Source organism: Amphibalanus amphitrite, unplaced genomic scaffold, assembly GCF_019059575.1.
Source record: "Amphibalanus amphitrite isolate SeventyFive unplaced genomic scaffold, NRLGWU_Aamphi_draft 000813F_arrow, whole genome shotgun sequence".
NCBI classification, from domain to species: Eukaryota; Metazoa; Arthropoda; class Thecostraca; order Balanomorpha; family Balanidae; genus Amphibalanus; species Amphibalanus amphitrite.
Window position 1 is genome coordinate 206,767 of NW_024882307.1, and position 22,152 is coordinate 228,918.

Sequence of the window (22,152 nt, forward strand, 5' to 3'; positions counted from 1 at the left end):
GGGTATGTCGATGGCTGTGCACAGTAATGTGTTTTTGGGAGCATTTTGTAAATTTTTATACCGTTATATTTGATTAGCTCATTCCCGCCATTGAAAAGATATCGACTTCAGACTTTGTGTAAGTGTTGGCAGGCTTGTTGTCCATTAATTGAAAGCATTAAATGCTGTACATGCAACATCTTTTTGCGCCAGTTTCGTCTAAAATATGTCAAGGCGCGACGGGGACAATTGTAACATTTTTGCAGGGGTCAAATGTAACAGGTTATAGGTCAGTGGCCATTATGTCGAAGTCGTCAAATTTTCAAGGGAGATGAAATATTGCTAGAATTAAGAGAACTGTAAGTTTTGTCGCAATCAGCAGCTTTTTACGTGATTTATTTGCGAAAAACCGAGGGAGAGGAGGTCCATCCAACCCCTGTATAAGTGCGAGGTTTTAAGCCTTTTTTCCTGAGAAGAACCGTCCCCACCAAATCTGGGAAGATGAACAAGTGTTCAATACTTTTGTTAAATCAAAGTTTTGGAAAAAATTGTGTTGCTGTAGCCTGTAAATTAACATGTTACAATTGTCCCCGGGGGGGTGTTACTTTTGACCCCGTATCTGGGGTGAATTGTAACAGCTGAATTGACTTTTTCGGACAACAATTTTGACCCGAAAAAGAAGTTATTTCGGAAATGTTTTAACTACATTTTAAAGACAAAACATCATAGTTTCTGAAAATAAAAGAAAGAGCTTTATAACTGCAAACATGTTTGCACCAGATGATAAAATGCAAAAAATGTTACAATTGACCCCGTTCTCCCCTATTTGCGCTGCTGCTTTTGCAGCCAACTGATAGAGCACGACCAATTGGATTTGTGATCCATGTAAATGATCGGTGACCTGACTTTGGCCTGAAGTAGCCCTATGTGACCACAATGGAAGTTTTGAACCTCTTATTCCACTAAAAGTTATGATATGTCATGTCGTTACGATAAACCAAGGCCGGTGACCTGATGTTGACCTTGAATAATAGGTATCACGTCACGTAGGTCACTCAACAGCATGTCAATTACATATGGGTGGGTATTGGGTAACTTTTCATCAACTAGAATTGTTTGCTGATCTGTTTTCTGTTTCTTCTAAAGTCTCACTGATCGAGCCGGAACCGTTTCCTGTTGATCGCCAATAGCTCCGCGAGGCGCGGGCTGATAAGAACCGGGTGGTGGTGGACAAAAAATAAACTCATAAATGTCGATTGTTTCCATAGGTATGTATTCCCGCCTCAAGCAACGTCAAATCAAACTACAGAAACCTGTGCTTCTTTCATTATATTACAGCCTCAATGCTTAGTCAACCAAAACAGCTAACAAATCCCAGGAATTTCGACAAGAACAACGAACTGGCACCCATCGGCGTTGCGTCGGCGATTGCAGTGTCATCTAGGCGGTGCCTCTACTTCTGTCCGTTGCCGCCAGAGGCGCCACCTGAGGGTGAGGAGGGTCGCGAGTCGGTGCCGCCGGCAGCGAGCGTGAGCTTCGTATCCCAGTTGCGAAATCTGGAAAGCGGGGTAGGCTGACGTAAGTGATGTAACGTTACGTCAGACTCAAAGCGGACCCAGTCCAAATATTTTAGACATGGTATGCACGTGATGGAATGCGCAGCTAGAAATTAACCCGCGCACCGACGGGGGTCTGCGCCAACTTAGTACCGACGGGGGGGGGGGGGCGGATGACCGCCCCCCCCCCTGAGATCTCGAGAACGAAGCAAGATAGCGACAAGCGGTAAACGGCATCGGATACGCACGGTCAAGATCTACAACTTTTACTAAGGTCATTTTCAGGTCAGGTCAAAGATGACGTCACAGGGGTCGAAAAAGTCAAAATGGCGGCGCTAAATATGGAGAGAGTTTTTCTCGAATAACTTTCGAATTAGTCAAGATAGGAACAAACTAAGGGCATCATCGTGATCCTCTTGTCAATCCGCATCGAATGATATATATGTTGACCTCGAAAGGTCAAGGTCAAAGGTTGACCTCAGGTCACGTGACCTCGAGGTCATCATCTATATCATTCGATGCGTCTTGACGAGCTGAACACAATGAGACCATCCACGCGTCTGTATCTTGTTCCTGTACGGAGTTATTGGCCAAAAACCTTTGGTGACCTTTGATGACGTCACATGACCTCACAGCTGCCCAACAGCAAAACAGACCTCAAGGTAGTGAAGGTTGATCGTAAATGAAGTCATGTATGGTATATGGGGCCATTCCGACCCGTTTTAGTGGTAAAAACAGGGAGTTGATTTTTCCCCCATTGACTTATAATGGGGAGGTCGCGAAATTGACCTGACCTTAGGTCACCGATATCAAAATTCCGAGATATACAAATTGTAGCTACTAATGACCTAATAACATCCTGCGACTTTCAAAGGCCTCCAACATCTACTGTAGCTCTGGCACGGTGACAAAGTTGCAAAAAAGTGACTTGAGGTTGGGTCATTCAAAGTGACCTGGTGACCTGACCTTAAAAGGTAGGAGGTTCAAACTTGCACACCATGTGTAAAATTGATAAGGGAATAGTCATACCAAATTTCGCGGCGCTACGCGCCGCGGTTTTCCCGCTATTCGCGAAAAACCTCAGGGCCCCCCCGTCGGTGCGCGGGTTAAACACCTAGAAAGAAAACACCTTGTTTGAAACCTTCCGAGCTATGGGCTCGCTTTCCCAATCGTAAGCATGGGTAAGAAAAAATTTATCTCGGTTCTATGTAGTCTTGTTTGCTCGAGTTTCCATTTCGACGGTATAACACTAAACTGCAGTGCACTGTGCACATTTATTCCGGGCCACCTTCGGGACACCCCTGAGCTCCTTACCTGACAGGCACCGGCGGCAGCCTGGCCGAGTCGTCCAGGACACCCTGGAAGAGGAACGCCACCGGCCACGAGATCCACGACGAGCTGAAATCACCGTCCCATCGTCAGACCGCGTCGGAGTTTGTTTTCATTGCACAATAAAATATATATTCATTAGTTGAATTGAAGATCATACTTTTAAAATCACGTTAGGAAAATGTGAGTAATGTTTCGGACTACCAAAAGAATGTCGGTAATTGACTATAGAGCTCAAACCGCGATGGCTAAAGCGAATATTTTATAGGTCTCATTATCGCAAATACGAGTATGACTCTACCGCTGATTTTACGTGCCACTGTTTGCATGAAAACTTTGCATATACCATTTTGCCCTGCTCTTAAATTTAGGTTTTGATTCGCTTTCAACTGATATTTTTACTGCATGAAACATAATTTTACTGAAGGAAAAAGTAGGTATGTGTGTATTGATGATAGCCTGATGTCTAAGTCCACAACTCCACAACAACACACACGTCGAGCGGCGAAGGTGGGAAATTGAGTATTTTGACGGAATGGTTTTCATACGATGTTTGGATCAAAGTACCAGACCAGAGTGTAATTCGTTTAATAAGTGAAATGAGTGTAATTAATTACCTGAGACTGGCCCACCTCGTTCTGGATGAGGACACATAATGATGAAACAATCCTCGTTGATTTTGATATGGCAACACATATGTATATTGTTTAGGTGTGATTGTATTTACATAAGTCACGACGACTATAAATTGCATTTTAATGTTTCATTGGATAACTTAATTAAAAGGCTTGGAAACGAATGAATCATTGAAATCACAACTTAAACAAAGAACGACGCTAAATAACACGCATAATTTCATGACTAATTAAGAATATGTATATGCTAAGAGTAATTTTGCACTTGAACATGAAAACACAAGGTATGAAATGACAAAGAAGTAAAGCAGCATATTTGTGTAGTCAGAATGAATTGGTGGACCGAAATTCAGCGCTTCTGCTCTTCACCGAACTTTGATAAGCCAACTGAGAGCCTCAGTTATAGACGAAGTCCTCGTTTTCTTCCGCGCTGAAATGCAAGGAAAACTTTGGTTATAATTTTGTCTACGAAGAACAATTACAACAAAGTAAGTCTTACTTCGGAGGAGCGAACAACACCGTGATGTCTGGAATAGTCATTGCTGTTTCGAAGTTTACTTATGTTTAATTTAAGCAGCTGAGATGTTTGTATCGTGTCATGATAGGCACCTGTGTTTCTCATATACCTATTGAATTTTTAATGGTAATGACTGTCACAACAACAAAACGTACGAGCCTCAAATGCAGCCAGCTAACATGCGAATCGAAGATTTCTCTGAACTACAGAAAAAGACTCCACAGTAGACAAATGCGTAGCTGATGATCTAGCACTTACCCACGGTAAATTTAATTGTTTTTTCAAAGCCCGCGGTCATGTTTATTTGTCTTGATCGTCTAACGACGCTGTCAGATGAAAAAGAGTAATGTCGGGCATCAACAACAAAAAAGGCAAACCTATCGGCGATATCGGTCATCTACAACGAGGCGCAGGCAGCGGCAATGCCAAAGAGCCTCTGTCGACTACGAAATGGTGCTAAGGAGATACTACGCTCTTCAGGGCTTTTTCATTTCTCGGATTAGTTGATGGATCGGTGACATCGGGAAATACACTCGTTTTAGCTTTGCTGGAGTTCAAGTGTCCATCTGTTATGTTTTCATCTTGCGTCATCCATGAAATAGAAAGCGAAATTGGGTGTTTCTGCTTCTATTAGATTGAATTCGGACAGAGGATTATTTTTGTCATTAACCCACGCCGTGGTGGGGAGGGTGGGCACTTAAAAACGCTATACACTGCCTCCTAAGGCTTGTGGAGCACTCTATATGCATATACAGCCTTTCTGCACTAGCTATAAAACTTACGTCCAAGCTCATTTACACGTTAAATGATGTGAGCTCAATGAAGAATGTAAATGTGTTCCTTCGCTGCAGAACGATTATATTGAAGCTTTCAACAAGTGACAACGGTCACAGGATGGATAAAGTTTGTCTCGGCTTTTTATGGGAATAACAGAGGATACTGAAGAAGATTCTTTCGTAAAATGTCTAATGGGCCTATAGGTTCAAGTATTTTAACCGATCAAGTTGCTGATTGACAAAAGAAAACGCTGATGTATCGGTGTCGTTCTGAAGGAACGCAACTAGAATAAGTGAAACTTCTTGCCTCTTGGCGACCATGGCCTATATAGGTTTTACTTATAGGTAAATACCTAGGGTAAATACTTGCAGTTCGAACTATAGTTCGAGCTGCAAGTATTTACCCTAGACAGTATATCGCATTTCATCGTTAGGCTATGGTTTTTTTCAATGATAGAACTCTAAATTGTTTTTAGCCAATGTGTTAGCAACAGAGTCTGAAGAGTTCATCGAATTTCAAACAACAGCATTGTTTTCAATTTTAAAACATTGAAAATCTCGTTTATCTTTTATCTTTGTAAATCATATAGGCCCTACACTGTGAAATCTATTTGATTTCAAGAGACGTGATAAAAATGGAAACAATTCCTCTAAAGATGTTCAATCCGGTAATGTACATGCTCACACTAACTCATTGCGGACATAATACCAAGAAACCGACGTCAGTCGTCAAAATGGAACTGTAGGACCCCACAGCACCGACGAGTCTCGTCTTTACAGCCACCACGTCGGCCTTTTGCGTCTTATCCAAATGAGCTATCGAAACCTGTCATGTCAATGCCCGCGCGGAAGCCCCACAGTCCGCCGGACACGGTGGCATGCAAGAACTCGTCAAATCAGGCCCCGAGGTTCGGGTGAACGAGTGCCCCGGCCAGATTGGAGCTACAGAGATAGTGCAGCGCTACAGGTGGCCGAACGAGATATTTACGTAATAAACGCGAGCAGATGTTGATCATGCGGCTGGTTCGCCGAGCCACAATGACGCTCAATAAACGTGAAAAGTCGTGAAAGAGATGAAAGAGGGACCAGAAAAAACGGATAGGCCAGCTTTGGTAGCTTCTACTGGGATAATTAGGATACTGAGAGGCTAATTTTGCATGTGCCCTGGGTAGCTATTTTTGAAAATCAGGCAAAGCTTTTGTCTGCCGTGCATGTGCTTGTAAACAATGAAACTATTATAGCCTTGATATATAATATATTTTCATTTCAGACTTACGATCCACGTACTTAAATACCGATACACTCACACAATGCTCCGCTGCTTGATAAAATGGTCATGCAAAGCTGCAATACGCCGCATGCTGTCAGCCAGACACTGACGAAACCAGTACTGAGTACACCAACACACATCTGCCTTCCCTCGCCCACCATGCGCCAGCCTCCGACGGCTAGTTGCGCTCACTCGTCTGTACCTCAGCGCCTAGGTCACTGCTGCCGAAAATCTCCACCGCACGTGAGCGTCTCCATCGTAGCCATCTCTCGAAGGCGGTGGCGGCGGCCGACGGCATCTCACCTGGGTCGTCAGGGGCTCCGGCAGCGGCTGCCGCGGAGGTCAGACGTGTGGGCAGGAGAGGAGCAGCGGCGGAGGAGCCGGAGACGCCCGCAGATGGGCGGTTTACAACGGCCCGCGCGTGGACAGCCCTGGTGACGAGGTCGGCGAAGGCGCCCGGTCGGACGCGCGGTCTGGAGCTGGGGGAGGGAGGGAGGAGGGACGGACGGTATGGGGAGGTGGCAGAGGCGGCGACAGAGGAAGAGGACATGTTGGTGGATGTGAGGGCCACGGACACAGCTGGGGCGGCCGAGGAGGCGGCCGGGGAGGTGGCGGCGGGCCGGCCCCGGGCTCCCCCGGTCGGCGGCCGCGCCAGTCCGTGTCAAATGTCCTTCTCGGCCAGCGGCGGGCCCTCGGCCGCCGCTGCCTGGCTGCTCTGCAGGGACTGCTTCCCCGGCATCACCTCCTCTGCGTCTGTTAGCTGCGGCTCGCTGCCCGACAGAGCTGCCGCCGGCTGACCGGACGCCGGCGGGGCCGCTGCTGGGGTCGAGAGCAGCGCCTGAATGGTCGGACAGGGCAGTCGCAGCACGGCCGATTCGCTCTGCGTCCGCCGGCCGAGCAGCATGAACGGGTTGAAGACCATGCCGGTGGGCTCCGGAGCCCGGACGGAGCCGGGGCACGGTGCGGCGTCCGATCTCGGCAGGCTGGCGAGGGCAAACGAGCCACGGACGGGTCAGGACAGACGACACACGACAGAGCCGAGCTGAGCGGCAGGCGGCGCCAGACAAAGACCAAGGCACGGAGCAGCGCAGTTCACGATTAAACGGATAAAAATACCATCACAAGTCAAAAATTATTCGTGCATATTTAGCATGCCTGAATCAAATGCGTCCAAGCTGTTATCTAAAAATGCAGCTGCTATAAAACGGAGTGAATATTGTATTGCAAGTCAAATAACATGTCTAAGCAGACATCTGGAAAGATCAGCATTTTAATGTCGTGCATGAGCAAAGCGTTATTTCCAAAACTACTTTCAATCTCATAACCTAAGCCCTGCATTCAAAAACTCATTCCAATCAACACAGACGAAACATATTAACACCACAACGATCAAACAGACTCCCAGTGACTCTGAATGACTCAATGACTCACATGCTGGGGCTGCGCAGAGACGCAGCCGTCTCGGACTCGGAGTCCGTTCCGTTTGTGTCCGTTCGCGGCAGAGTCTTGACGATCTTGGGGTTGTAGAGTTTCGGGTCGGAGACCATGCGCACGAAGAAGGAGCGCTTGTGCCGCAGGGCTTCGCGGTTCTTCTTGGCCAGCTCGCTTTCGGCGCCGTTCACCTTGACCTCCTTCAGCGCCTGTAACATCGGCAACGGCAGCGTCAGAGTGTCGAAAGGCCATGGGCAGGTCTACATTTGTTTTCATCTCACAAGTAGAGGAAGCTCATGGGCGTCTTGGGTGATTCAAGAAAAGTGTTCACGGAATGTTGTACCTTTAGAGCAATCATTTTATTTGACAGAAAAGTGAAACAACTGAGATGATTATCTAAGAGGCTTATCTTCGAACTAATATGTTGATCTTGTCTGACCCGTGGATCCCATTTTCGCGGGCGCCTCCAGATTGACATCGCGGACGCTACAGAAAAGCATACCTCGATAGTCTTGTTCTCCAGAGGAAGTTTCTCCTCCGCCAGCAGGTCCTCCGCGAACTTCACAATCACGGTCCAGGCGTACACTGAAAGACACAGCGCGCGTTGTAAGTCCGTCAGATGATAAATCAGACGGGGTTGTTGGCTCGCAACCTTGTATTATGTTTGGATTCTTCCATTGCATAGTTTTACTTGAAATATGATGCCATTCGGGTTTTCGTTTGTTGCCTAATGTCGCAATAAATGTGTGAAAAATGACTAGAGCTCAGTTTACATATAGACAAAAAAAATAATGATCATGTAGTAGGTGGCCGTTTTTTAGTGAAATCGCCCTCGGGTATAATAACTTAGGTAAAAATGAAACATCGGGCTGTGTGCGACTCTGATCATTATTGCCGTCACTCACGTATGTCCTTCTCTGTGGCGTTTTGGGCGCAGACGCAGAAGCGGATGACGAACACGTCGTTCATGGAGGCCGGCACCATGTGCAGCTTGCCCGAGGCGTTGATGTTGGTCAGCAGCTTCTGGTTCAGGGCGTTGGTGCCGCGCAGACGGAAACAGACCAGGCCCAGCTGAAGAGAAGGTGGGGGAGTGGTGACTTGAGGTCAATGTGTTTTGGTCGTGTGTAGAATAGCGGCATGATACAGTTGATTCGTTTAGTTTGCTCAACATGGTTACTCCCATAGAAAAATAAACATGTTTTGATAGTTTATTGACACCGAGGAGAATAATTGAGATTTAGACAAGACGAAAGCGTCTCTTCCATGTGGAAGAGTGAGCCAACGTTCTGTCGAAACGATCGCGGTAATAAAGCCTGGATTGTTCCTGACAAGATTGAAAAAGTGATGTGCCAACTTCGAATAGTGTTGTCATAAGCAAACATATGATTACCAAGATCATGCGCTAAATGACACGGAAGCGGAGCCATAAAATTCAGTGTGGGAAAAACACTGCCCCGTTCCACTTCCCACACACACACACAAAGCCTCATCGAACGCTTTTCGGCTACCAGCATGGAATTACAGCACATCATCACGCCGGTTCTATTGGTCCAGATATTCACCCATTGTATACCCTCCACATTAATGCATAGTTTCCCATTCAGTGAGACCATTCTGTTACTCCAGCCGGTAAAACTACGCCGCCGTCGGAAGGCCGGCAAGGCGTCGGCGTCATCCTCTCACCTTGACCTCGTTCATCAGCTCGAACTTGTGGTTGGCCTCGACGAAAGTGGAGAATCGCTTCGCCAGTCGGACGTGCTCCCGGATGTATCGGCGAAGGCCCTCGACGCCGTAACTTCGGATCACGAACCACAGTTTCAGAGAGCGGAACCGGCGGCTGAGCGGGATCCCCCAGTGCTGCGGGCAGGGGCGCGAGGTCAGAGGTCGGGTCAGGGGTCAGAGAGTAGGAAGCAGAGGCTGGAGGCAGGTCAGATGAAAGGGGTATGGGCTAAAGAACAGAATGCATAGGTTACAGCAGACCATGATTCGTAGGTTTGTAGACAAATTTCTCAAAGGAGACAAGACATGTACTGGGCAAGACTCGGTTCTCAAAAGAACAACTTTGAAGTCATGATGACTACCGAGCAGCGATGAAGCATCACTGGCAACAATTCACGAAGTAATTGGTGCAAGTCACCGGGCATGTGCGGAATAAGTCGATAAAAGAACCGATGGAAGAGATGTCTCCCATAACCGTATAATTGAGAGACAGGAATAAATGACCGGGTGGAATATTCAACTGGCATGAATTAGTCGTAACATGAATGAACCACTTCTCCATCTTTTTTTTCGTTACCAACCAGTGTTGCATTCGATTTTCATATACACACGGTTGTGAGTGTGTCAGATCAGTGACAGAACTCATACCCGATAGTCGATGGACTTGTCCGAGTAGTTGTGCTGCAGGTAGAGCGGATCCACCACCAGGGCCTGGGTCAGCTTGAACCGGTCCCTCACCCTGAAACGCAGCCGCCGCAGTGGGAGCAACAGTGATTGTGGCGAATTACTTTAATTATTTAAAATAATGATAATAAAAAATAATAATGGCATAGTTTGCGGTTAACGTATAATGATATCAGCAATCAGTCCGTCCACCCACACAATACTGTCTTCATTCAGCGTATACTAATGGGCTAACGGTACCACTACGACGGTGTTTATTGCCAATGAAATGTATTATGTCACAAAAACACGCGTTGAGCCGCAGAAGTCGTGATTGATAAGATTGAAAATCACTGTGAAATATGTCACTCCAGTGGATACACAAGATAAGCTTGTATAACATATCGCACCTTCACCAAAAGGCGTCGGTAAAATCCCATTGTTACGCTCACACTGAAGCACCTAAGCAGTGAAAGATTGAATCAGATAACGAGCAGTCGACTCGTTTACCTATGCAGCTCACGTAACGGGGCCAGGTGAATCTGTCGAGGTCAGGTCGTACAATGGTCGTCTGGGAATGGCCGGGTCGCACCGCACTCCGTGTAACAGGAGAGTCATCACCACTCAGCAGTTTAGGTGGGCGACGGGTGAGATATATGAACCAGTGAGGGAGATCTGAAAGTCGGCGTTCTACTCACCACATAGTGGAGCAGTCAAAGTTGACCAGCATCCACTTGTTGGGATTCATGTTGAAGGACATGGCGTACTGCAAATAAGGACATCACCATCATTGGTTTGTCGTGTGACGTGACAATTTTTTACGATAAAATGCAAACCATAACTTATGTAGATTTCCATTGAACTCAGGGGAACACGAGTCGCATTTAAGCTCTTCATTTTCCGCTCACATGGTTAGGTACAGTCGTGTACAGGTTGATGGTCCCCTACTCTTTATCCACCGGGTTCCTATGGCTCAGCATTGGCAGCAGCCGCCTGGTACCGGTAGGCTGTGCCGCATGACCCGAGAGTGAAGCGGCACAGCCTACCCACACTGTATGACACCGGCTCGGGGCGCCTGGTAGAGCGATTTGACCGGACGCTGCGTTAGACCGGCTGGGGGGAGGGGGGGGGGGGTAAAGGTCAGGCCTGTCTATTTAGCTCGGCTCGGTGGATGAGGCGGGCTGGAGTGTGATGTGGGACGGGGTGATGTGTGGAGGGAGTGAGCGGACCTGGGGCTGGGTGTGTGTGGTCACTTGTCGCATAGAACCGATCGTAATCTACCCTCCAAAAATTCGCTTTAGAGATATTCACAAAACCCAGGGGGGTTCAAACACTCATCTCCCAAGTGGGGTGCGGAAGGACAGGTAAGGGTCCATACGGTCTCCTCATGAATTGCAGCAAAGAAAGAAAACATACCTGTCACCAAATAATCTTTCTGAAAAGTGGACTAATCGCATAGCCTCGGACACAGAAATAAACATCCAGCACGCGAAGCGTCTCGAACCGGGCCTCTCACTACCGGTCAGTTTGACAGTCTAGCACTCCTACGCTGAGCTACACCGGATGGTGGCCACGGCCGGGGCAAAGTCTGGCCGGGCGGGCGGTGGGGCCGGGAGGTCGGCAGCAAAGTCAATGAATGTTTTTGTGGTTTTGGGTGCCGGTCGCTCTAGCTTGGTGGAATGATGATGGATCATTGGCAAAACTTTCAACGTGGAGTCCCGGTTCGAGCCTCATCGGGGCTCCAGCTTCTTTTCCGAGTTAGGATCTGGTTTGATTTTATTGGTTGCGAGCCATTTATACGGTTTTATATCTACATGTCGATTGTCGATTGATTGATTCATTCATTCATTCGTTCATTTATTACATGTCGACATTTAGCATACGAATTGACATCCAGGATCAATCCGATCAATCTACCATTTTCATAAGCGTATTGCCTAAATATCATGCATATATTTGGCACAAGACCTATGGTTGCCTCGATACCGTGCCAAATCACGTTTTGCACAATGCACAAGTAGATTATATTCGCTGGGTCTTCCGTGCATTGTGCTTAGCAAAACAGGAATGCAATTGTTAAGCGACGCAAAATGTGCAATGCAGCAAGTGACCACACAACCCGCCCAGCCCCCATGGTCCACCAACACGCCCAACACCACTCCCCAGCCCATGCCAACCACCGAGACGAGCCCCTCCCCCGCGCTGGTCTGACGTGACAGCTGGTCTACAAAGCGCTCCACCCGGCGACCCGAGCCGATGTCAAACGGCGTGGGTAGACTGTGCCGCTTCACTCTCCGGTCATGCGGCACAGCCTACCGGTACCAGGCGGCTGCTGCCAATGCTGAGCCATAGGAACCCGGTGGATAAAGAGTAGGGGACCATCAACCTGTACACGACTGTACTACATCTCATCACGAAAGAGCACGATCTCTGCCTCCCTTCCTCCCTCTCCCTCTCCCTCTCCCTCTCCCTCTCCCTCTCCCTCTCCCTCTCCCTCTCCCTCCCCCTCCCCCTCTCCTCTCCTCTCCTCCCTCTCTCCCTCTCCCTCTCCCTCCCCTCCCCCTCTCTCCTCCCTCTTTCCCTCCCCACCCTCTCTCCCCTTCACTCACCTCGATGCCCTTCATCAGCGGTTTGAACTCGGGGCAGATGAAGGCGTTTCCCGCGTAGGCCGAGTCCACGTGCAGCCACACGTCTGCGGCCCGGCAGACGGGACCGACCTCGTCCAGACGATCGAACGAGCAGCAGGACGTGGTCCCCAGGGTGGTGGACACGAAAAACGGCACCAGACCCAGCGCACGGTCCTCGTCCATCGCCTTGAGAGGGGGCAGGTCAGGTCAGGTCAGGTCAGATCAGGTCAGTTCGGGTCAGCTAAGGCTTGATGAGGAAAGAGTTGGGTCAAGTCTGGTGAATTGAAATCAGTTAATGGCGGGTCTGGTCACCTCGGGGCTGCAAGCATGTCAATATTTTATAAAGACATTTCAGGTTGAATAAAACTAAAAGCAGGCTATGTTTCGTCGGGCAGGGTTGGGGTGGGTAACGGTAGTTTTGTGCCAGGTAACTTCAACCCACGTAAGGTCACGAATACGATTTGTGTAGTATGACAATGAATAGATCAGGTTTAGTCAGACTGAGTGAAAAATCGTCTCGCAATCATTTCTTTCTTCCAGGCTCGACTTTTTCTGGGAAAAAAAATCATTAAATGAGTAGACCCGTGTCGAAATAAGTGTTTGATAACATTGAAAATGACCCTTTAAATCACACTTGTGACAGCTTTTTGCGTAACTAGAACGTAGTACTGTTTCACTAAGAACTCCTAACTAATCGAGCACCGTCGCCGACTTACAATGGCAGTTATTAGACAGGTCATTCCTCAGGCCACCAGCCCCAAAGTAGATCGTTTATCAGGACTTCATTAATCGACTTGAACCTGAGCAGGGTCGCATGCTCGCAATGACGCCCACATCCGAAAGGAACCGAAGCTAGCGGGGTCCCTACTAGCTTCTTTCGAGAATTAATTTGGATTGCAGCATGCTAGCATATAATTAACCACACTCGGTTATTCTTCTTCCAATCCTGGCATTGGTCGATAGAAAAAAATGTGTTTCCGTAGCAAACTTTTATATTGTGCGCTGTTCTGAAGCCTGTGAGATATAATTGGTCAAGAAATGAGGCATCGCATTTCCTCATACCCGAAAACATGCAGTCCTCACCTCTTTCAGGGTTGCACCGCGCAGACTGAATCGTTCGTCCGGCTCCAGGATACGCAGCTTGACAAAGCTGATCATGGCTGCCTTTTCGACGCAGCTGTGCGCTTCCTTGGAGCAGTAGGCCATCAGCTTGGAGAGGAGGACACCCTCCTCTACGGTCGGATGCTGCTGCTTCAGTTTCCTGATGGCCTGCGCCCGCGCCGCCAGCAGTGAGACCAGAACACACTCGCTGGCAGATGTCTGGAAGAAAGAAAGGAATAAAATTAACGATTAGGTAATCTTTGCATGATGGCAGAAATAAAAGCTGGAACACGTCTTGTCATGAAATGTCGAAGCATGAACCAAAGACACTAGAAGACTGTTTTGCGTAACTATTCTAAGTTTCTGGCTGTAAGCATAAAGGTTCCCATCAGGAGCAGAACCGAAATACCCAAGTGGTGACAGGAGGGCGGTGTCACAGTGAGCACAGTGTGCCAGCACAGTGAGCGCCGGCCGTCCATCGTCAGTGACTTTGTCGGTCGCCTCGGTCGTAATTTTCCGACCGGTCAGTGAGTGGAGCTCTTTTAGCACGGCCGGTGGGAAACTCGCACCTGAATGACGCCGCCGCCGACACTGTTCTCGGTGAAGGAGAGGAACTGGTCCGGCAGGCCGATCATTTTGCCCAGCCAGTCCAGAACGATGGTCTCCAGCTCGGTGCAGGCTGGACTGGCCGCCTGAAAATAGAGGCAGACATTAAATTACGACTAAACACTGTATGTAGATTCGTCCAGCCGCCAGTGAATCGTACTTGTGTAAAAAGCTATCGGAGCCGGAGAGTGGTCGTCGAGTGACACTTCTTTTTAGCAAATTTAATGCCATAATCGATATACAGCGGAACAGTGAACTCAATGGCACAATCATAATATTCTCGCTATGCTAGTTCAATAACAGCCATCTCTGGGAAGAAAGGATTTGGTGACCGTGATGGCTGAATTATGAAATCCGATGTAATCCAGCTGATTGAGAGTTATATCCCAGGCGTGGTAAATTGAGGTTACATGGATCGTTCGGTGCTCGACGCCCGACGGTGATTCGTTCTACACCATATCGTGGAACATGTCCGCGACATGTTGGTTGACTGCCGAACAAACATTGATAAATGATAGTCAATGTAATAATTATTAAAATAGCAGTTGCCTATTCCTCCTAATTCTGCATCGGATAGATGTGCAAGATATCACATCGCAACTTTTCATCAAACTTCTTTCCAGCATCACACGTGTGTTTACTAAATTGGAAGAATTAGCATCAAACGGTCCTTTTTCGCTCCAACAATTACACTCTGAACGCATACCGTAGACTCACCCAGGAGAACCCGACACACAGTCCGGACAGCATGTCGGCCAGTATGGAGGGGTACGAGTTACCGGCCGGGAAGTAGGCGTGGAACTGCGGGTGCTGCCAGTGTACCATCTGCGAGAAACAGACACACATGCATGCAGAGGTAGGGGGTGCGGGCGCACTGTGTGCTGCGCTGACATTTCATACATACACAAGTGACTGGAAGCCAGTAATCAAAATATGCTTGAAATGCGCCTAAGCTTTGTCACGTTTAATGCACTGTATATGTCACTTATTTTAAAGTTAGTACATCAAAATGAAGAAGTAATCGGCAGTTTATTGAAATAGTCATTATGCTGAAATATTATCGATTGAGGATATTGTTACTAAATAATATTATATATCCACTAACCCCGGGCATGATTTTCTTCTCGAGGTCCTTCATGATACCTTCCCAGGTATCACTGTCTTCAGGCGGATCATACGGTATCAGATCACGCAGGTAACCTATGGTAGAGAACAAAAAGGGAGTGCGAGGACCTACTCGTCTGTTGGGCATAGAGCTATGTAAACGTATTTCACTCATGATTTAATCATCTAAGATCAGCTGCAGTTCATGAATTTGGCTTATGCTTCCCAATTAACCGTAAAACAATCACATGAATAGAATCTATAAAGAAGTTGTCTTATTTTCATTGAATAACTTCCGAGCAGATATTTAGCTTACAAATAACTAAATTTCACTGGCCCATGCAAACAACATTATCCACGATGAACCCGCGGTCACAGTCGCTGACTATCCCACCTGGCTCGATGTCCGGCGTGACCCTCCGGAGGTGCAGGCTCTCCATATAGTCGGCGATATAGTCCACCATCTGGCGACCCCGCTGCCGAAACTCGGCGTGGTCCATGGTGGAACTGGAGATACCTGGCGAAGGGGCAGAGCTCGGGATAAAGCACATGTTAGATAGTCGGTTAGAAAGGATAATTTACCGAAAAAGGATGCATTCAGTTCGCAAAATCACCTGAGAATGTTTCAGTAAGTGTATTTCAGACGCACCCTGTGAATGTATTGTTATACGTATATCGTATATTTTTATGTCTGTTTTCTATCATCCGAGCCCCAGATTGTATTAGCAATGCATTCCTCTTGAACAACAATACGACCCCCACATTTATGCCCTGCATCTTTATTTAGCTGTGTGGGTGTGGCACCGAGCATCATCGCCCAATAATGACCCCATCTCCATATACACCGCATCCGGCGCGTCCTAAACTGGGCCACCCGGCCTCCCACCAACCCGGTCACTCGGCAATTACTGCGCTCGTGATCTACCCAAAGGCATTCCGAGCACGTGACCCGCAGTACCCGGACCCCTCCCCGTGGGTCCCCTCGGAGCCTGTCCGGGAGACAATGGACTCCGCGGCGCCGTCCTGGCCAGCCCCGTAAACAGGCGACCACCCGCCCCGCCCAGGGAGCTCCGTCATACCGAGCAGGTTTGCTTTTCCCATTGAGATGGGTTATTGAATTCGTGCTGGCACGCGCCTGCTTTGTGGGGCGCGTGGCTGGGCCGCTAATGGGGCGCGGGCACTGGGTAGGTGGGGAGGGGCTGGATCTCTTGGGGAGAGCCGCCGGCTCGCGGGAAAATAGAGCGTGGTGTCATCGCTGCCGCGGAGGAGGGTATCTGGCAATGACGGCCAACCACTCAGTCGCGTCACCTCGGCGCCTACGGAACCGTTCGGAAAGAGCACCACTTGTCGCAATGGAAGCTGTCAGACAACAACGGCAAGTGGGCGGGCAATAACGTGGTCTCTTTGTGGTTCGACAGAAGACTGCGCGTACTTCGTGACTCCATTACTGGCCTCTCTGAGGAGATGCCCGCGCGCCCTGGTAAACCTCGGCCATCGGTCATGATGTTATCGCATTGTGAAGTTCACAGTTGATTTGGACCGAAATATTTCGACGGTTTATCTTAGACGAATTGCACTATATTGAAAAGTATACTGGTTGAAAGCTGCGTACTTTATTTCCATACGCCGTGATTTAGTTTTTGGAAGCATTACGATAGAGGCTGTCCGATCGAGGCACATCGATGCAAGGGATGTGTCCTATTACAGCCTTCTTCCTCGCCTTCTGTGCCTTGCTACGGAAAGCGGCAAGTTTGTGCTATAAAGGTGGTCGAAATAATGAACCTCCGTCGCTATATTTTTTTCTGTTTAAGATCAGGTCATAGCCCATAGGAGATCATGAAAGATTTAAGCATCCAGAGTTCCAGATCCACATCGAAGAAATAAAACATTTGTTTTGGATGCAACGACTGTGTGCATACTCGTAACTTCAAATTTTCGTGTCAATCGTTGACCTCTGAGGTCAGGTCAAGGGTTTCAAAGAAGGAATTCTGATTTTGGTAACAAAAAAGTCGCCACAAATTTTCGTAGGCTTTGCTAGGCGTTTATCGTTCTCTCTGCGTCGATTGATATACGTTTTTTTGGGGGGGAGGGGAAGCAGACATGTGCATGGATCCGAGTGATGGATCTACGATCTCAGTGGATCTCGAAGCAAACTACTGTATAGGATCTATGATCCCACCGGATCCGGCGTGAAAAAAATGTATCATGGATCTATGATCTCATAGGTTCTGACGATAAGCCAACAACATGGATCTATGATCTGAGTGGACCCCACCATGCACAACATTTGAAACCAGGTTTTCAAGTCTTTCTATGTAGATAAGTGCTATAAGGCTATGTATTATGTTGTGCAATCACATAAAATCACTAAAACAGAACGTCATGTGCGCTGCATCAAGTGAATTTTTGGGATTTATGTGCTGACAAAAAAGAGGATCTATGATCTCATTGGATCTCAAACCAAAAATTAGACTGGGATCCATGATCCCTACGGATATCTCGATGATTAAAAGGTTTGGATTTATGATCCGTAGTGAAAATAATCAACGAATGTTCAATACCTGCCTGAAATTGAATTGAAATTGAAATTGAATTGCGCATCTTGCCTTGAATGTAACAAACAAAACATGGCATGGTTAAAGTTCCGGATTACGTAAAAGCCATATTTTTCACTGGCCTTCAAACGCCGACTGCGTTAGTCGCTGCTTAGCAGAGGAACAAGGCTAAACCGGGCTAGAAGGTAAGCCTTACGCTGAAAAGGGCTCGATTCTCACTAAGCACATCAGATTATGCATCTCTAAAAGCACAAGGTCAGCAGGCATTTTCAGAAATCAGTTTAACATTTAAAACATTTCTTTTAACTTTTAACACGCACAGTGGAAGGAGGGGGGGGGGGGAATTTCGTCCACCCCTCATGTTTTCGCCAGTATCTCACGCCGTAATCATCCCCTCATGTTTTCGCCAGTATCTCACGCCGTAATCATTCTATTAGCGTCAGATTTTCAATATCTGCCTGAAATTGAATTGCACATCCTACATTTAATGTAACAAGCAAATTGGTCTACAACTTTGCTAGTTGAAGGGGCGTAAAGTAAAAAAATCCAGACTGAGTGGCGGCGCGACGGCCGGCGCCGGCCGATTCTCGCTGCCGGCGCAGGACGGCTCCGTCTTTGCATTGCGCTGCTTACCGCTGCTACCGTTCGATTTGCGTCAAGATTTCTGTGGAGACTTAGACAAGTACAGGCAATCTTATGGTGAAAGAAGACGAAAATCAACCGGTAACATTTTGAATGACGAGTGTGTAAACACAACATTGTGTCTGACACGCTTCCCAGGTCGGCTGTTCCCCGCCTCAACCGACATACATCTTACTCTAAGCAGAGCTCTAATTGCCATTATTATGGCTGGATTGACTAGATATTCTCAATTTATACCAACAAATGTATAATTTACTGTCGTATAGAAAAAGAACTAAGAAAATCGGCCGGTGACTTTTTAAGGTATTCGCATGTAAACACAAAATAGACTAGAGATGTCAATCGGATACCAACTTTTTGGTATACCGATACCAAACCGATACCAACTTGGTATTTGGTATTTCAATCGTAATGTGTTTGGTATTTTGTTAGTATCATAAGCCGTCACTAATGTATAAGAGGCTAAGAAATCGGTAAAAAGTTGGTATTTCCCTCAGTTTCCCAAGTTGGTTTGGTTTCGGTAATTTCCCGTGGTTTTGGTTGGTATTTGGTTTGGTATCGGTATTCAGATTTTCCGTAATTGACATCACTAAAATAGACCATCATCTGGCAAAGTTGACCCCGTTTGACCTGATTTGACCTTGCAGATATTGACTCAGTGCCATAAAATTTACAAATGGTATTTGCAGGTCCCTAACGTCCCCGCCCACCCTCTGAATTTCGACCTTTTGGCTTTCATAGGAGCTGAGATCTTGGGGGGGGGGGGGACATTTGCCCCTCCCCTTCCATTGGGCGTAGTTCTCGGAACCCTTCCACTGCGCGTGTTAAAGAGACCCTCCCAGTGGGTGGCATTTATTCGGGGGGGGGGGGTTAAACGTCATTTTGGATTTTTTGATGGGATACTCCCGCATTCCATTCCACTCGTCATAAACACATGTGTAAAATAATTTGGGAAATATTTGAAATGTTACAGGTCGCTCAACGAGGTCGAACTTTCATTTTTTCCTCGTAAATGTAAATTTTCCTAATTTAACCCGAGCTATTCAGCCATTCACGCCCCGCTGGGGAGGGGCAGATCCTGCCCCCCCCCCTCCCGTCTGACTTTTGAAAGACGGAAAAGCGGCAATCGAAATCTCTCAACAATACAAATATTTGTGTTAAAATATTTTTGTCTTATTAGTTCAGAGGTCAGGTCAAGGCCAGGTCAACGGTTCAAAATGCAAGTGTCTACATTATCGGCTTTGGAGCGCAGCTGGCGGAGAATAGACTGAGATTGATTATCCATGATATGTAACGAAGTCAAAAACGTACTGAAAATTGAGTTTGAAAAATATTTGTAAATTTTTGACAATAATGCTATTTTGGCTATTTTTGGCTATTTTAACTTTGCTATTTTTGAAGATAATGGCCTAAAACTTGCTAGAGTATTTCATCAGCGTGTTTTCTATCACATATATTCCTGTTTTTGCGAAAAATCGAAAACTTGTTGAAGAAATAAAAAATATATTTTTTGTAATTGTAAAAACAATTTTTTTTTTCAAAATTTTGACAATTCGAGATAGCAGTTTTATAGCTACGCGGATTTGTAGTCCACTGATGCAAAAAAATGGATCTAGCTTTGAAACTAAACTCTTGAGAGTGTTTACCGCAATTCAATATTTTGCATTAGAATCGGCCGACATGACGTCACTCTTACGTCATTTTCGGCCAAACTGTGGTAGTTAGAAATTTGAAGTTTTAGTACAAGGTGTCAAATTGATCCCGCTGAGGGTACCGCAAGTTTCGTGTTGATCCGTTAAGCGGTTTAGAAGATATTGCCGAAAAACGGGAGGGGCTCTGTAGAGCCCCCCCCCCCCCCCCCCAGTCATGCGCGGTTTAATGGCATGTTTTTACTCTCTTACAACTGAGTTGTCCATAAGGTGGAAGTCAAAAAGACCTATTTCTTTCATTATTTTCACTACATGTAAATTGACGGTTTTGCAAAGGCTTCAGGACATGGTGGGAGGTAGCCGGTAGGGAGCTCCAACAATCTAACGCCTGTTGTGTTGGACACCGAAACAATATGGGCCTTGTCTTATTAGCGATCAAACTATGCGACGTATGTTTCTACTCTAAATTGTCTGATTTTACCAAGGCTCATTTACCAAGGCTCAACGACTTCTAAATTCGTCCTAATAACGTGGGCAGCACCACCGTCACCCTCCGTCGGCTCACTTGGTTAGGTGGTGTAGCAGACCCGGCTCCTCCCGGCACCTCCTCGGGTGGTGCAGTGAACCCCGCTCCGTACAGCCGCCTCGCGCTCAGCTGCAGAGGTGTCGGCGCTCCGCAGTGCCCGCAGCAGGTGCCACTGGTGACTGGAGCCGCCGCCGACCCTCGGCCGTCTCCCTCCGTCCCAGAGCGCCAAGGTCCCAGTCTGACCCGACCCCCCCCCCCCCTGAACCCCCTGCGCAGCTCGGTGGTCCTTGCGCAAGGGGGCGGCGCTGGCCGGCCGGGCCGCCCAGGTCACGATGTGTGTCGGGTAGGGTCTCACGATACTTCTGTAGTCTCACCTCACGCGATTGTTGTGAGATCACGATTTTTTAACCCGCGCCGGGCCGGGGGGGCACTCCTGTTCGTGCATCTTTTCCGCACATGTTGTGAAAATTTCAGACCCAGGTCGCCTTAGGTCAGGTCACTAGGTCACGCCAAGTGACCTCACCTCAGAAAAAATAAGAATGCTCGTCATAGCTACACCGATTGATCGACTGCTTTGAAACTTTCAGCGATTGATAAGAGCAACAATATCTATAAAATGTATATCTCGGAATTTTGATATCGGTGACCTAAGGTCAGGTTAATTTTGCGGCTTCTCCATTATAAGTCAATGGGAGAAAATTGAAAAGCGTCTGTTTTGCACGAACGCTATTCTAGACACTCTCAAACATCGAGATATAGGTAAGATTGACCACTGAACCAGAAAATGGCAACTGTGACCCCTCGTTATGTCCCCGAGGTCATCTCAGGTCACGAACAGAATCTAACAGTTTTTCGCTAATAACTTCTGATAGAGAAGTGCTATAGAGCGCTGAAAACGCCTCATATGTGTTTGTCTCGACGTTGCCGATCGACTGATATGCAACATGACCTTTTCCGGTCAGGTCATGACCTTGACCTGAGGTCAAATTTTGACCTTTCAAGGTCAAATTATAGTTCATTCGACGCGTCTCGACGAGAGGAACACGATGCTGGCAAAAGTAATGTCATGGCTCTTTTGAGTCAAAAGTTATTGCCGAAAAACTGTTTTTCGTAAAAACTGCTATTTTTGGAGTTTTTGCCCTCTGGAGGCTAAACCGTTGACCTGAGGTCAAATCTGAGAACATTACTCAGAAAGGTCTGTAAAAGGGCTATCGAATGCGCTTTTCCGCGGCGCTGTAGCTCTATCGGTTCCCGAGATAGCCGTTGGCAGTTTCCAAAATGTTGAAATGGTCAACATTTTACCTTTGGTGACCTCTGATGACCTGACCTTTGACCTGACCCAAAAAAATGACCGAAGTGTTTTCGTCCTTATTTTGGACGTTCTTTCGATTGCCGCTTACCCCGCGCCCCGTGGGGGGGGGGGGCCGAAACGGCCCCCCCTGTCCTTTTCGGTCGATATCTCCTAAA

At 47.3% G+C, this 22,152-nt stretch overlaps 1 protein-coding gene across 2 annotated transcripts; it reads right to left on the bottom strand.

Moving 5' to 3' along the window:
- Positions 1-1,262: 1,262 nt before the first annotated feature.
- Positions 1,263-20,873, bottom strand: LOC122366522 (tyrosine decarboxylase-like). 2 transcript variants are annotated; one of them, XM_043338874.1, is made up of 15 exons: positions 20,725-20,873; positions 15,708-15,830; positions 15,315-15,409; positions 14,927-15,034; positions 14,173-14,295; positions 13,586-13,822; positions 12,485-12,688; positions 10,574-10,641; positions 9,861-9,951; positions 9,177-9,350; positions 8,399-8,564; positions 7,996-8,078; positions 7,494-7,702; positions 2,850-2,933; positions 1,263-1,535 (listed from the first exon to the last, which is right to left on the bottom strand). In XM_043338874.1, the coding sequence occupies exons 2-15, from the start codon at positions 15,811-15,813 to the stop codon at positions 1,433-1,435; spliced, it is 1,851 nt and encodes a 616-aa protein (XP_043194809.1). In that variant the 5' UTR covers positions 15,814-15,830; positions 20,725-20,873; the 3' UTR covers positions 1,263-1,432. The 2 variants fall into 2 exon arrangements, with proteins under 2 accessions (XP_043194809.1, XP_043194808.1); XM_043338873.1 differs by lacking the exons at positions 1,263-1,535; positions 2,850-2,933 and adding an exon at positions 6,033-7,045 and having other exon boundaries at positions 20,725-20,872.
- Positions 20,874-22,152: the final 1,279 nt, after the last annotated feature.